At 44.6% G+C, this 14,624-nt stretch overlaps 1 protein-coding gene across 3 annotated transcripts in view; it reads left to right on the top strand.

The window, feature by feature from the left end:
- Dnaaf9 (dynein axonemal assembly factor 9) overlaps nucleotides 1-14,624 on the top strand; it is a 128,540-nt gene that overhangs the window by 84,934 nt on the left and 28,982 nt on the right. For all 3 annotated transcript variants that reach the window (XM_070006875.1, XM_070006874.1, XM_070006876.1), the window contains exons 28-29: nucleotides 6,754-6,879; nucleotides 10,694-10,731. In XM_070006875.1, the coding sequence (XP_069862976.1) occupies nucleotides 6,754-6,879; nucleotides 10,694-10,731 (164 nt within the window). The remainder of the gene's footprint in view (nucleotides 1-6,753; nucleotides 6,880-10,693; nucleotides 10,732-14,624) is intronic.

Raw genomic sequence — 14,624 nt, forward strand, 5'->3', positions numbered from 1 at the left:
GATGGGCCCATATTTTTGTTAGTTTCAAAAACTGAATGAATGGTTTTTTGGTGGGTTTTTTTTGTTTTGGTTTTGTGCTACTAGGGTTTGAAATCAAGGCCTTGCACTTGCTAGCCAAGTGCTTTACCATGCACACATGCAGGCATATGCACCAATATTTATATGCTTGAACTCAGGGCCTGGGCATTGCCTCTTAACTTTTTTGCTCAAGGCCACTTGAGCCACAGTCCCATTTCCAGATGTTTTTATGTTGAATTGGAGAAAGAATCTCTCTCACTCATGGACTTTCCTGCCCAGGCTGGCTTTGAACCACAGTTCTCAAATCTCAGCTTCAAATTCCCAGACCTGGCAATCGGTCTTTCTATTTACCCCTTCCACATAGGCTGGGATGATAAGTATGCACAGCATGGTTGAAGTGAGGTCTTGTGAACATTTGCCAGGGGCAAAATTTAAACTGCTATCCTGATCTCTACAACCTGAGTACCTGAGATTAAAGGTGTATGCTACCAAGCCCAGCTAATTAATGTATAATCTTAGAAACTGAATTGAAATTAGAGGCTGCCGGGGATTAAGATGGAAGTAGGCAGTAGAAAAGTAGATATGTGGGGCTGGGAAGGTGGCTCAGTGGTAGAGCGCTTGCCTTGCATGCATGAGGCCGTGGGTTCGATTCCTCAGCACCACATAAGCAAAAAGAAAAAAGCCGGAAGTGGCGCTGTGGCTCAAGTGGTAGAGTGCTAGACTTGAGCTGAAGAGCTGAGGGACAGTGCCCAGGCCCAGAGTTCAGGCCCGACAACCAGACCCCCCCCCAAAAAAAGTAGATAAGTAAATAGCAAGGGATCCTTGTGGTATTGGAACTATTTAGCATATTGACTATGGTGCTGGATAATAGGAACCCACAAAGATCATAACTGTATAGATTTTAATATGCTCAGAGTATGAGTAAAATTTGGTAGAGATGAATTTGTAAAAAATTTTATGAAAATTTAAAGTTATATTTATGTAGTTGTAGTAGTTGTAGTCATTCTTTAAAATTACCTAAATAAAAACAAATTTGTAATAGAGTAATGAGAAGAAAAGTCATAAAATTTAATGTATATCTTACAAAATTAAGAAATTTGAGGGAAGGGGGGATGAGAGGAATGAGGGAGAATAATGAAAGGGGTGACACTGATCAAGATGTATTGTATTCATAAACTACTCTGGACTAGGAATGTGGCTTAGTGGCTTGCCTAGCATACATGAAGCCTTGGGTTCAATTCCTCAGTTCCACAAAATCAGAAGTGGCACTACAAGTGGCACTGTGGCTTAAGTAGTAGAGTGCTACCTTGAGCAAAAGAAACTCAGGGACAGTGCCCAGGCCCTGGGTTCAAGCCCAGGACTGGCAAAAAAATAAAAATAAATAAATAAGCCGGGCACTGGTGGCTCATGCCTGTAATCCTAGCCATTCAGGAGGCTGAGATCTGAGGATCACGGTTCAGAGTCACCCTGGGCAGGAAAAGCTGTGAAACTCTTTATCTCCAATAAACTACCAGAAAACAGGAAGTGGCACTGTGGCTCAGGTGGTAGAGTGCTAGAGAGCTGAGGGACAGTGCCCAGGCCCAGAGTTCAAGCCCCACAATCAACAATAACAACAATAAAACAAACACTTTTTTGCTGTCAAGAAAATTAAATTAATGTAAAATATTTGCCTAACCAAATTGTAGGCTTAAATTTCAAACATAAAACAGAGCCCAGACCAGGTACTGGTGGTTCACATAGATAATCCTAGCTACTTGGGAGGCTGAGATCAGGAAGAACACAATTAAAGACCTATCTAGGACTCAGTCATATCTCAACCAATAACTAGTCATAAGTGATGGTATTCCTGTTATTTCTAACTATGTGGGAGGGAGGCTGAGATCAAGAGGATTGCTGTTCCAGGCCAGCCTAGGCAAAAAGGAAATAATAACCATAGGAAAATAACCACAGGAAAATAGGCTGGACATGTGAATCAAACAATAGTGTGCCTGCCTAGCACACGCAAAGCCCTAAGTTCAAACCCCAGTATTACCAAAAAGCAAAATTAAAATTTAGAGGATACTTGGATAGAATTTCTCTAGATATTAGAGAAAGTTAAAGTTTTGCTAAGATTTTGTTGTGTTTTTTTTTTTGGCTTGGGTATTTTTGTCTATGTGCCAATACTGGGGTTTGACCTCAGGGTCTAAACACTGTCTCTTAACCTTTTTACTCAAGCCTAGTACTCTATCATATGAGCCATAGCTCTACTTTTGACTTTTTGATGGTTAATTGGAGATGAGAGTCACAGTCTTTTTTTTTTTTTTTGGCGGGGGGGGGGTCCAGTCGTGGGGCCTGAACTCTGGGCCTGGGCGCTGTCCCTCAGCTCTTCAGCTCAAGGCGAGCGCTCTACCACTTGAGCCACAGTGCCACTTCCAGCTTTTTGCTTATGTGATGCTGAGGAATTGAACCCAGGGCCTCAGGCATGCAAGGCAAGCGCTCTACCACTGAGCCACCTTCCCAGCCCCAAGAGTCACAGTCTTTAGAACCAAGATCCTCAGCTCTCAGTCACCTGAGTAGCTAGTGTTACAGACATGAGTCAGACTCCTGGGGAAGACAGACAGGAAAGAAGACAACATAAAGAGCCAGAAGTGGCACTGTGGCTCAAGTGGTAGAGTGCTAGCCTTGAGCAAAAGCAGCTCAGGGACAGCACTCAGGCCCAGAGTTCAAGCCTCAGGACTGTCCCCCTCCCCCCCAAAAAAGAGCCAGTTTTTTGCTTTCACCATGCTGTTGGTTCACATTAGCCAAAGTGGTCTGGTACACTCTGGCAGCTTGAGCACCAAATTGTCTTCTGCTTCCTTCTGTGGTGAGGGCCCTTCCTTCAGTTTGGAGGTCACACTCAGTTGTGTGGTAGCAAGGGGAGAAAAGGCAATTCTAGCAAGAACTACTCATTCTCTTAGTGAGTAGAGTAAACAGTTATGTGCTTTTTGTTTTGGAGCAGTGCTCAGATACACAGGAGTAATCAAGGAGCGTGGAGACAGTTTTTCATTCTTTATCTTTCCACTAAAATTAATGAAGGTTAATGGAATCCTCTTATAAAATGAGAATTCCCCCACTCACCTTCTGTAAAGGAAATCCTATTAAAGTGACTGAAACCCATGAGATGCTGAATTTGGAAAAGATAAAGCCCTGAGCACTTATTTTTAGAAGTGATAAATAGTTAATGCTGAAGAGTAAGATAGGGGGCACTTACCTATTGAACATTCCCACAAAGAGCTTTGGGGCAGTATGCAGCATCAGTCCTGCTTACCAAGCCTACTGTTATGAGGGTCTGGTAGTGTCTACACATGGCATCCAGGACCACACAAGCACTACAGTAGAAAGATCCTTATGCAGGGCTGGGAAGGTGGCTCAGTGGTAGAGTGCTTGCCTTGCATGCATGAAGCCCTGGGTTCGATTCCTCAGCACCACATAAGCAGAAAAAGCTGCAAGTGGTGCTGTGGCTCAAGTGGTAGAGCACTAGCCTTGAGCTGCAGAGCTGAGGGACAGTGCCCAGGCCCAGAGTTCAGGCACCATGACTGGCAAAAAAAAAAAAGAAAGATCCTTATGTGGACACACACACACACACACACACACACACACACACGCACGCACGCACGCACGCACGCACGCACACAAAGGGAGAAGCTAATGAGCAGAAAGCTTGCTGTGGAAGTGAGGCCCTCATGAGGAAACTCTAGGACTTAGTATACCATGTCCTATGGTGTACTATCCTGTACTAAGATAGGATTCTGTCTAGGACTGGATAGAGAGTACAAGATATTGATATCTGGGATAAAGCGAAGGGCCATTTTACAGCGTCCAGGCCCAGAGTTCAGGCCCCACAACCCAAAAAAAAAAAAAAAAAAAAAAAGGCACTGGTGGCTCATGCCACTTTGGCCTCCAGAGCCCATCTGATATGAAAGGCTGCTCATCAGATTTGACTTCATAGAAACAGAACTTCTAGTGATGGTCCAGGTTAATTAGGACAATGTTTTCCCTCTGTAAGGTCGCAGGGTTCTTGGAGTGGCCCAGGGTTGGCTTCAGAGCACTCAATAACCACCTTAAGTTTGTTTTTTGTGAGGATGTTTTGTTTTGTCATCGATCATGAGGTTTGAACTCAGAGCCTAGGTGCTGTCCCTGGGCTCTTTTGATCATGGCTAGCACTCTGTCACTTTGAGTGATAGGTCCACTTCTAGGTTTTAGTGGCTAATTGGATGTAAGAGTCTTACAGACTTTCCTGCCTAGGCTGGCTTTGAATAGCGATCCTCAGACAGATCTCAGGCTCCTGAGCAGCTAGGCTTACAGGTGTGAGCCACTAGTGCCCAGCTCCCACTTTATGTTCTTGTTGTAGAGTCAGTAAACAAATATATAAGGAAGGATAACAGATGAAAACAAAAGCAACAAAAATATACAAGAACAAAATAAAAAGACAGTATATGTAGCTTATGATCAGTGCTTTGAAGAAAAATTGAGGGAAGGGAGCAGGAAGTGCCAAGAAAGTGACTTCTTGCAGTGTAAGTATGAAGTCAGATGATGCCTTCTCATAAGATGTATCTCAGTGGTAGAAATAGAGCATGTTCAAGGACCTCAGTTTGATCCCTAGCTCTGCAAAAATAAACAACAATAAAATGCCATTTGAGCAGAGAGATGAGAGAAAGGGAGTAAGACTTGCAGATAGGAAAAGAGCATTCCAGGCAGAAAGGACAGAGAGTACAAAGGTACAAGTATGTCTGGCATGTTCAGGGACGAGCCAGGAGGCCAAAGTGGTTGGATTAGGGGAAGGGACAAGATGGTTGATGAAATTCTTGCCTATATTGGAGGAGCAGATCAGATCATAAAGGCTATCTGGCCCTTAGTGTTTCAGCTTTCACACAGATGAAAAGCCACTAAAGGTTTGGCGCAGAACAATGACATGGTCTGACTATGGTTTTGGCATATCCGTCTGACCTGTGTATTTAGAATAAATTGGAAGAAGGTAAGGATAGAAATATGAAGGAGGGGGCTGGGAAGGTGGCTCAGTGGTAGAGCGCTTGCCTTGCATGCATGAATCCCTAGGTTTGATTCCTCAGCACTACATAAGCAGAAAAAAGCCAAAAGTGGTGCTGTGGCTTAAGTGGTAGAGTGCTAGCCTTGAGCTGAACAGCTGAGGGATAGCGCCCAGGCCCAGAGTTTAGGCCCCATGACTGGACCCCCCCCCCCGCAAAAAAAAAAAAAAAAAAAAAAGAAATATGAAGGAGGGCTGGGAAGGTGTCTCAGTAGTAGAGTGCTTGGCTTGCATGCATGAGGCGCCCTGGGTTCAATTCCTCAGCACCACATAAGCAGAAAAAGCCAGAAGTGGTGTTGTGGCTCAAGTGGTAGAGCGCTAGCCTTGGGCTGAAGAGGTGAAGGACAGCGTCCAGGCCCAGAGTTCAGGCCCCACAACCGACCAAAAAAATAATAATAATAAAGAAATATGAGGTATCAGATGGGAGGCTCTCAGGATGGTTTAAGTAAGAGATTGTAGCAGTTTAGACTCAGTGGGAATATGAAAGTGTGACCTCTTTTAGATATATGCTGGAAGCTAAGATAAATCTTCTGGCCTAAGGCTGGGAAGGTAGCTCAGTGGTAGAGCGCTTGCCTTGCATGCATTAGGCGTGGGTTCGATTCCTCAGCACCACATAAGCAAAAAAGAAAAAAAAATGGAAGTGGCGCTGTGGCTCAAGTGGTAGAGCGCTAGCCTTGAGTTGAAGAGCTGAGGGACAGCGCCCAGGCCCAGAGTTCAGGCCCCACGACCGGACCAAAAAAAAAAAAAATCTTCTGGCCTTGCATCTGAAATAGAATCCCCTCTAATAAGAAGGACAGGAGGAGCAGGTTTATGAGAGTTGATCACAAATTTATTAACTTCCAAGGGAAGATAACAAATTGGCTTTAAGTCTGGAGTTAGAGAGGTTTTCAAGGCAAAAGATGAGAATTTGAATGGATACAGCATGTGTCTGCTGACCTAGGCAGGTCTGATGGTCCTGTGATATGGGAAGAAGAGGAAAGAGTTACAAAAAAATGTGGGGGAGGGGGGTGGCTGGGAAGGTGGCTCAGTGGTAGAGTGCTTGCCTTGCATGCATAAGGCTGTGAGTTCAATTCCCCAGCACCACATAAGCAGAAAATGCTGGAATTAGCACTGAGGCTCAAGGGGTAGAGTACTAGCCTTGAAATAAAGAGCTGAGAGACAGCATCCAGGCCCAGAGTTCAGGCCCCACAACAACAACAACAAAAAAGCCAAGCACTGGTGGCTCACACCTATAATCTTAACTGTTCAGGAGGCTGAGATCTGAGGATCATGGTTCAAAGCTAACCCAGGCAGGAAGGTCCGTGAGACTCATATCCAATTAACCACCGGAAAACTGGAAGTAGGCTGTGGCTCAAGTGGTAGAGCCTTAAGCTGAAGAAGAGTTCAGGGACAGTGCCCAGGCCCAGAGTTCAAGCCCCACGATTGACAAAAAAAAAAAAAAAAAGTAGACGCTGCCATGAGCTCCCAACTTAATGATTAGATAAAATGCCCAAGGATACTTGAGTTCTGGGCTTATAGCATATTTCCTTTTTTCTGCAGAGCTGTGTGCCTTTCCTACCCATTCTCTTGTACAGTTATAAGGACTAACAGAATTAGGAATATAGGAACACTTTGTAGATTCCAGGGGCTCTAAATTGTGCTGGTAAGCTAATCATTCCTTTTTATCCCGTCAGCTACACAGATGTTATTGATGTTGTCCAGGCTGTGCAGACACATCCAGACCCAAATGTCAAGTCTCTCTTCACTATTGGTGCCATCACGGTGTGTGTGGAGCCCCTGAGCTGCTACATGGAACACAGGTAATTATTTTTCGCCACCTTCAGCTCACATAATGTGGTATGTTTATTTTTTTTTTTTATTCCAGTCATGGGGCCTGAACCCTGGGTCTGGGCGCTGCCCCTCAGCTCTTCAGCTCAAGGCTAGCACTCTACCACTTGAGCCACAGCGCCACTTCCGGCTTTTTTCTTATGTGGTGCTGAGGAATCGAACCCAGGGCGTCGAGCATGCAAGGCAAGTGCTCTACCACTGAGCCACATTCCCAGCCCACAATGTGGTATGTTTAAATGTGCTAGAAGTGACTGTTTCCCCAATCACTACAATAAGAACATCACTGTACATGCAGTAGTTTATTAAATGTGCTAGAAGTGACTGTTTTCCCAATCACTACAATAAGAACATCACTGTATATGCAGTAGTTTATTAGTCTACATTGTATGTAGTAAGTGCTACATTATTATTGTGTTTGTGTATATGTATGTGTGTGCTTGGGCAAACGCAAGTGTACTGGTCCTGAGGCTGGCACTCAGGGCTTGGAAACTGTTTCTGAGCTTTTTTTGCTCAAGGCTAGTATTCTGTCACTTGAGCCACATCTTTCCACTTCCAGCTTTTGGGTAGTTAATTGGAGATAAGAGTCTCACAGACTTTCCTGACTGGTCTGACTTCAAACCATGATCCTCAGAACCCAGCCTCTTGGGGCTGGAAAGGTGGCTCAGTAGTAGAGTGCTTGCCTTGCATGCATGAGGCCCTGGGTTGAATTACTCAGCACCACATAAGCAGAAAAAGCCAGAAGTGGTGTTACAGCTCAAGTGGTAGAGCGCTAGCCTTGAGCTGAAAAGCTGAGGGACAGTATCCAGGCCTATAGTTCAGGCCCCATGACCAACAACAACAACAAAAAAAAAACTCAGCCTCTTAAGTAGCTAGGATTACGGGTATGAGCCACCAGTGCCTGGCTTAAGTACTAGATCTTTAAATGACCCAGAGCCAAAGAGAAATGAGAGGAATTGTAGAATACATACAGATGTGTGAAGACAGGAATTATGTCCTTTTTTTTTTTTTTTTGTCCATCATGGGGCTTGAACTCTGGGTTTGGGCACTGTCCCTGCGCTCTTCAGCTCAAGGCGAGCATTCTACCGCTTGAGCCACAGCGCCACTTCCAGTTTTCTAGTGGCTTTATTGTAGGACTCTCATCTCCAATTAATCACAGGAAAAAGCTAGAATTGGCTCTGTGGCTCAAGTGGTAGAGTACTAGCCTTGAGCAAAATGAATCCAGGGACAGTGCCTAGGTCCAGAGTTCGAGCCCCAGGACCGGGAGAAAAAAAAGAAAAAGAAAAGAAACCTCATCCAGGGGTTCTTTTTTTTTGGGGGGGGGTCCGGTCATGGGGCCTGAACTCTGGGCCTGGGTGCTGTCCCTCAGCTCATCAGCTTAAGGCTAGCACTCTACCACTTGAGCCACAGCGCCACTTCCGGCTTTTTTCTTTTTGCTTATGTAGTGCTGAGGAATTGAACCCAGGGCCTCATGCATGCAAGGCAAGCGCTCTACAACTGAGCCATCTTTCCAGCCCCTCATCCAGGGGTTCTGTGGAGTCAACCAGACCTGGCTCCCTTCATGACAGCCCTCGTGCAAGGTGCTTAGCTACACTGTTCATCTCTTAAATATCCAAGGCACAGGGAGGACAGATGACAGAAAGATCTTATCTTTGAATTGCTTGTCTGTTGCTTTGATAAAAGTTAATTACTCCTGGGGCTGGGAAGGTGGCTCAGTGGTAGAGCTATTGCCTTGCATGCATGAGGCCCTCGGTTTGATTCCTCAGTACCACATAAGAAAAAAAAAAGCTGGAAGTGGCACTGTGGCTCAAGTGGTAGAGCTCTAGCCTTGAGCTGAAGAGCTGAGGGACAGTGCCCAGGCCCAGAGTTCAGGCCCCACTACTGGGCCACCCCCCCCCCAAAAAAAAAGTTAATTACTGCTGTGTGCTAGTAGCTAACATCTGTAATCCTAGCTACTCAAGAGGCTGAAAGCTAAGGTTTATTACTTCAAAGCCATTCTGGGCAGGAAAGTCCATGATACTCTAATCACCAATTAAAAACCAAAAAAAAAAGGCTGGAAGTGGAGCACCCTGAGCAAAGAGCTCAGAGATAGCACCCATACCCTGAGTTCACGCCCCCAGACACACACACACACAAACACAAAGAGAGAGAGAGAGGGAGAGGGAGAGAGAGAGAGAGAGAGAGAGAGAGAGAGAGAGGTAACCTTCTCTGGGAAGGATTTTATGATGTTTTGGGAGTTTCAAAGCTCTGTGAGTTTTTCTGTCTCAAAGCAGTGCTATATAGCAATTTGCTGCCATTTGTATTGAGCAGAAGAAATCACCATTGTGTATATACTCAAGTCTTTTATTTTTCTTCTTTTCAAAGATGCTCTTGGACATTATTGGGCTTGCAATTCTGGGATTACAATGCTTTTTATCGTTTCAGGCTCCATTTTAGCTTCGGCAAAAGTTGTTAAATCATGATTTTGCAGAAACCTTTGTTTTGGACAGTTTCCTTTTTTTTGGATTTGGGATTGATTACATAGGAGTATGAAGTATGCTGTAAATAAAAATACAAGCTAGTGCTTTGTCTTAGCAGTTTTAAGAAATTAAAGCAAACAAATTTAAGTTTTCTTATATTGAAAATAACTTATGATTGTATGTTTTGCATTCCTAGAAGTAGGTTAACTGTGTTTTTTAAATTGTTATAACTTCACACCTTTTTGAAATCTGCCCTACAAAATTTGTTTGGCTTAAACATCAAAGCCGTGACAATTTGTTCTTTGATGTGATTGTATTTCCAATTTCTTGTTCGTGTAAGATTTCAGTAAAACTCAAAAATCTATTCAAAACAAAACAAAAAAAGGCAGTGCAATTTAAATCATCATCCTCTACCCTATTTTGTACTTTCATTTACCATTGGATTTGTGAATAAGATTAAGCTAGGGGTGTAACTCAGTGATAACATTTTATCTAGCATGTGAGGTCTTGGGTTCAATCCCAAGTATAGCAAAAAATTAAAATTAAAAAATAGTCATCTCTGTCTTCTATCACCTGAAGAACTAGTACTGCTCCCAACATCTTCTCCATCACATTTCATCAAGGGTGGGTCATGTGAGGACTTCTGCAGGGTGAGAACTTTGGTGCAAAACTGTGCAAGTCTTAGCCAGGCACAGTTGCTCACGCCTGTCATCCTAACTACTCAGAAGGCTGAGATCTGAGGGTCATGGTTCAAAACCAGCCCAGGCAGGATAGATTGTGAGACTCTTATCTCCAATAAACCACTAGAAAACTGGAAGTGGCATTGTGGCTCAAGCAGTAGAGCGTTGGCCTTGAGCTGAAGAGCTAAGGGACAGCGCCCAAGCCCAGAGTTCAAGCCCCATGACTGGAAAACAAAACAAAACATAAAGACTATGAAAGTTGGGCTGGGAAGGTGGCTCAGTGGTAGAGCACTTGGCTCAGTGGTAGAGCACTTGCCTTACATGCATGAGGCCCTGTATTCGATTCCTTAGCACCACATAAGCGAAAAAAGCCAGAAGTGGCACTGTGGCTCAAGTGGTAGAGCACTAGCCTTGAGCTGAAGAGCTGAGGACAGCGCCCAGGCCCAGAGTTCAGGCCCCACAACCGGACCCAAAAAAAAAAAAACCAAAAAAACTGTGAAAGTCTTGAATAACCATGTCTGTCTAGTGCGCAGTATTACCTGCCTCTTGCCTCATCAAATATGTCAACCTTGCATATCAGCAATATTTCAGTTTTGAGGGAAATAATCAAGACAACGCTAATGATTTTTTAATACTTCTTTTTTCCCTAGATTTCTCTTCCCTAAATTTCTTGATCAGTGCTCACAAGGTAAGCAATATGCTTTACTTCCTGCTTACATGCCTTTCACATTCTGTTCAGATACAAGAGATTTCTGTCTGTGCTACCACTCTGAAATCTAAAGCAGGGAACTTTGACAACCTTCTTTTATCATACTTGATAAACATATTTCTTCCAAGAGCTTATATTGTAATTATCTTTATTATTATTACATAGTTGTACAAAGAGGTTACAATTCCGTATGTCAAGTTATGCGTACAGTAAATCTTGATCAGTGCCACCCCTTCCATTATTCCCTCCCACTGTACCCACCTCCCATCCCTCCCCTCAAGTTTCTGTTAATGGCAGTAAAAAAATCACAGCAACATCACTCGTGGGCTCACGTCTGCTCTGGCAGTGTAGCTAAAGACTGGGCTGAGTAGTCTCTGGATAAACAAAACCTTAATGAATTTCTCTATCCCCAGGGCACAGTTTTTGGCAGAACCTATCTTCTTTAATATCACCCTTTCTTTCACACACTGTAATTTTCCATACCTCTTTGAATGTATTTAGAAAAATCTACTCATCCTGTAGGTTATATTCAGCTTTGCATTGTCCTGCTGCTATCAACTATAGAAGCTGTACTTCCTAGTCATATTATCTGTGACACCTGGAGAGTGTGAATAAATTATAACTTCTCCAGAGTAGTGATAAAATGCCCATTGTTGTCATGAGGTATGCTTGGGGATGGACTTCCTGAGCCAGCCTAGCAAGCAGAAATCTAATGGAAGAAAACAACTCAATGTCCCCAGCACATCTGTGCCTTGCTGATCCCACTGCCAGTCTGCAGGGAGCAGAGACAACAACATACCAGAGCTGTTGTCTTGGGAAACAGCTGATCTGGGTGCTGCCCAAGGCAGGAGACTGGTCCCTGAGGGGGGAAGGGGTATGTGTTTGTTGGACTGCTATACCAGGTAGTTGTTTTTTGAGGCCCTCAGTATCAGGGTAGAATAGAAGCTGTCCTCTCAGTGTGTAACCCAGAGGTATGAGTTGGAAAAGATATCTAGGTTGACTATGCTTTTTTTTTTTTTTTTTTTTTTTTTTTTGTCGGTCGTGGGGCTTGAACTCTGGGCCTGGGCGCTGTCCCTCAGCTCTTCAGCTCAAGGCGAGCGCTCTACCACTTGAGCTACAGCGCCACTTCCGGTTTTCTGGTGGTTTATTGGAGATAGGAGTCTCATGGTCTTTCTTGCCCGGGCTGGCTTTGAACCGCGATCCTCAGATCTCAGCCTCCTGAGTAGCTAGGATTACAGGCGTGAGCCACCAGCGCCCGGCTGCTTTGTTTTTTTTTTAAACCTTTGTGCGAACGTGTGTGTGTGTGTGTGTGTGTGTGTGTGTGTGTGTGTGTGTGTGTGTGTGTGTGTGTGTGTGTGTGTGTGTGTTTTTTAAACCTTTGTGCGAACGTGTGTGTGTGTGTGTGTGTGTGTGTGTGTGTGTGTGTGTGTGTGTGTGTGTGTGTGTGTGTGTGTGTGTGTGTGTGTGTGTGTGTGTGTGTGTGTGTGTGTGTGTGTGTCCCCTAGTGTCCTGATGTCCTGGGGATTGAACTCAGGTTTGGGTGCTTTCACTGAGCTTTTTTAGCTCAAGGCTAGCACTCTACCAGTTGAACCACAGTTCCATTTCTGGTTTTTGGTGTTTAATTGGAGATAAGACTCTCACAGACTTCCCTGCCCCAGCTGGCTTCAAACCCCTCTTGTCAGATCTCAGCCTCCTAAGTAGCTAGGATTACAGGTTGAGTTACTGATGCAAAAATCCCTAGATTTTTATTTTAGGGTACTAAAAAGGGTAGTGGTACCTGTCCTTGAGATAGAAAACACCAAAATACATGTATAGATAATCAAGGAGGGTTATCTGACCCTAAGTTACATATTTGGATGTTTTAGTCAAAGCCAAGGGCATGGAGGGGCTGGGAAGGTGGCTCAGTGGTAGAGTGCTTGCCTTGAATGCATGAGGCCCTAGATTCGATTCCCCAGCACCACATAAGCAAAAAGAAAAAAAGCCGGAAGTGGCGCTGTGGCTCAAGTGGTAGAGCGCTAGCCTTGAGCTGAAGAGCTGAGGGACAGCGCCCAGGCCCAGAGTTCAGGCCCCACGACCGGATCAAAAAAAAAAAAAAGCCAAGGGCATGGAGTATAGTCAGCCAATACCAGGCATGGATCTAAAAAGTAAGAAAGCCAGCGTATGGAGGGAAATGAAAAGTATAGGAAACTGAGAGTCAAAGCAGGACAGAGCAATGTTTCAGACATTAGAGAAGGAATAAAATCATTGGTGTGTAATGTTACAGAGCCCTTAAGAGAAGGACAGAAAAAGCCTGTTGACTTTGCAAGTAACCTCAGCAAGAGTGCCTGAGTGGACTGATGAGGGCTGAAGCCAAGTCCAAGTGGACTAACAGTCAGTGAACTCCTGGAAGCCAGCAAATGTAAATGATACATTAAGGTGTATGGAACTGTTAAAAGGATTGACAGGGAGAGAAGAGTGCTTTCAAGAAGTTTTATTTCTAAGCCCGACAACCTAGATACTTGAGAGGCAGAGATCAGAATGATAGTGGTTTCAGGCCAGCCCAGGCAGAAAAGATTTTTTTGTTTTATTTTGGTTGGTCTTGGGGCTTGAACTCTGGGCTTGGGCCCTGCCTGCACTCTTCAGCTCAAGGGGAGTGCTCTACTGCTTGAGCCACAGTGCCACTTCCAGTTTTCTAGTGGTTCATTGGAGATAAGAGTCTCATGGACTTTCCTGCCCGGGCTGGCTTTGAACTATGGTCCTCAGATCTCAGCCTCCTGAGTAGTTCTGATTACAGGTGTGAGCCACTGGCACCCAGCTGCAGAAAAGTTTTTGAGACCTCATTTCAACAGAGAAGGCTGGACATCTTGGTGCATATACCTGTCATCGTAGATACACTAGAAAGTATAAATAGAAAGATTGCAGTCCAAGCTAACATGAGCAGCAAGGGAGACCATATCTCAAAAAATAATCAGAGGGCTGGGAATGTGGCTTAGTTGGTAGAGTGCTTGCTTACTTAGCATGCATGAAGTCCTGGGTTCAATTCCTCAGTACCACATAAACAGAAAAGGCTGGAAGTGGTGTTGTGGCTCAAGTGGTAAAGTACTAGGCTTGAGCCAAAGAAGCTCAGGGACAGTGCCCAGGCCCTGAGTTCAGGTCCCAGGACTGGCAATACTATCATCATCATCATCATCATCATCATCATCATCATCATCATCATCATCATCAGAGCTTTTTGGGCACCGGTGGCTCATGCCTGTAATCCTAGCTACGCAGGAGGCTGAGATCTGAGGATCATGGTATGAAGCCAGCTTAGGCAAAAAAGTCTGTGAGACTCTTATCTCCAATAAACTACTCACAAAAAGCTGGACTAGCACTGTGGCTCAAGTAGTAGCCACTAGCCTTGAGCCAAAGAAGCTCAGGGACAGCACCCAGACCCAGAGTTCAAGGCCCTCCCCCCAAAAAATCAGAGTTGCCAGACACTAGTGGCTCATAACTATAATCCAAGCTACTCAGGAGGCTGATATCTGAGGATTGAGCAGAAAAGTCCATGAAAGTCTTACCTCCAACCAAAAAGCCAGAAGTGGAGCTGTGGCTCAACTAGTAGGGTGCTAGCATTGAATACAAAAGCTCAGGGACAGTACCCAGGAGAGAGAGAGAGAGAAACACACAAAGAGAGAGAGAGAGAAAGACACACACACACACACACACACACACACACACGCACGCACGCACGCACGCACGCACGGCAAAGGTGATGGAGTGCCTGCCTAATGAATTTGAATCTCTGAGTTCAAACCCCAGTTCTACCCCCACCCAAAAAAAAAAAAAAAAAAAGATTTGCTATTTCTAGAAGAATGTGAGTAGTTATCCCTGAAGTCCTAGAAGTATTGCTG

This window comes from Dipodomys merriami, unplaced genomic scaffold (genome assembly GCF_024711535.1).
Source record: "Dipodomys merriami isolate MVZ:Mamm:240054 unplaced genomic scaffold, mDipMer1.0.p SCAF_7, whole genome shotgun sequence".
Classification (NCBI taxonomy): Eukaryota; Metazoa; Chordata; class Mammalia; order Rodentia; family Heteromyidae; genus Dipodomys; species Dipodomys merriami.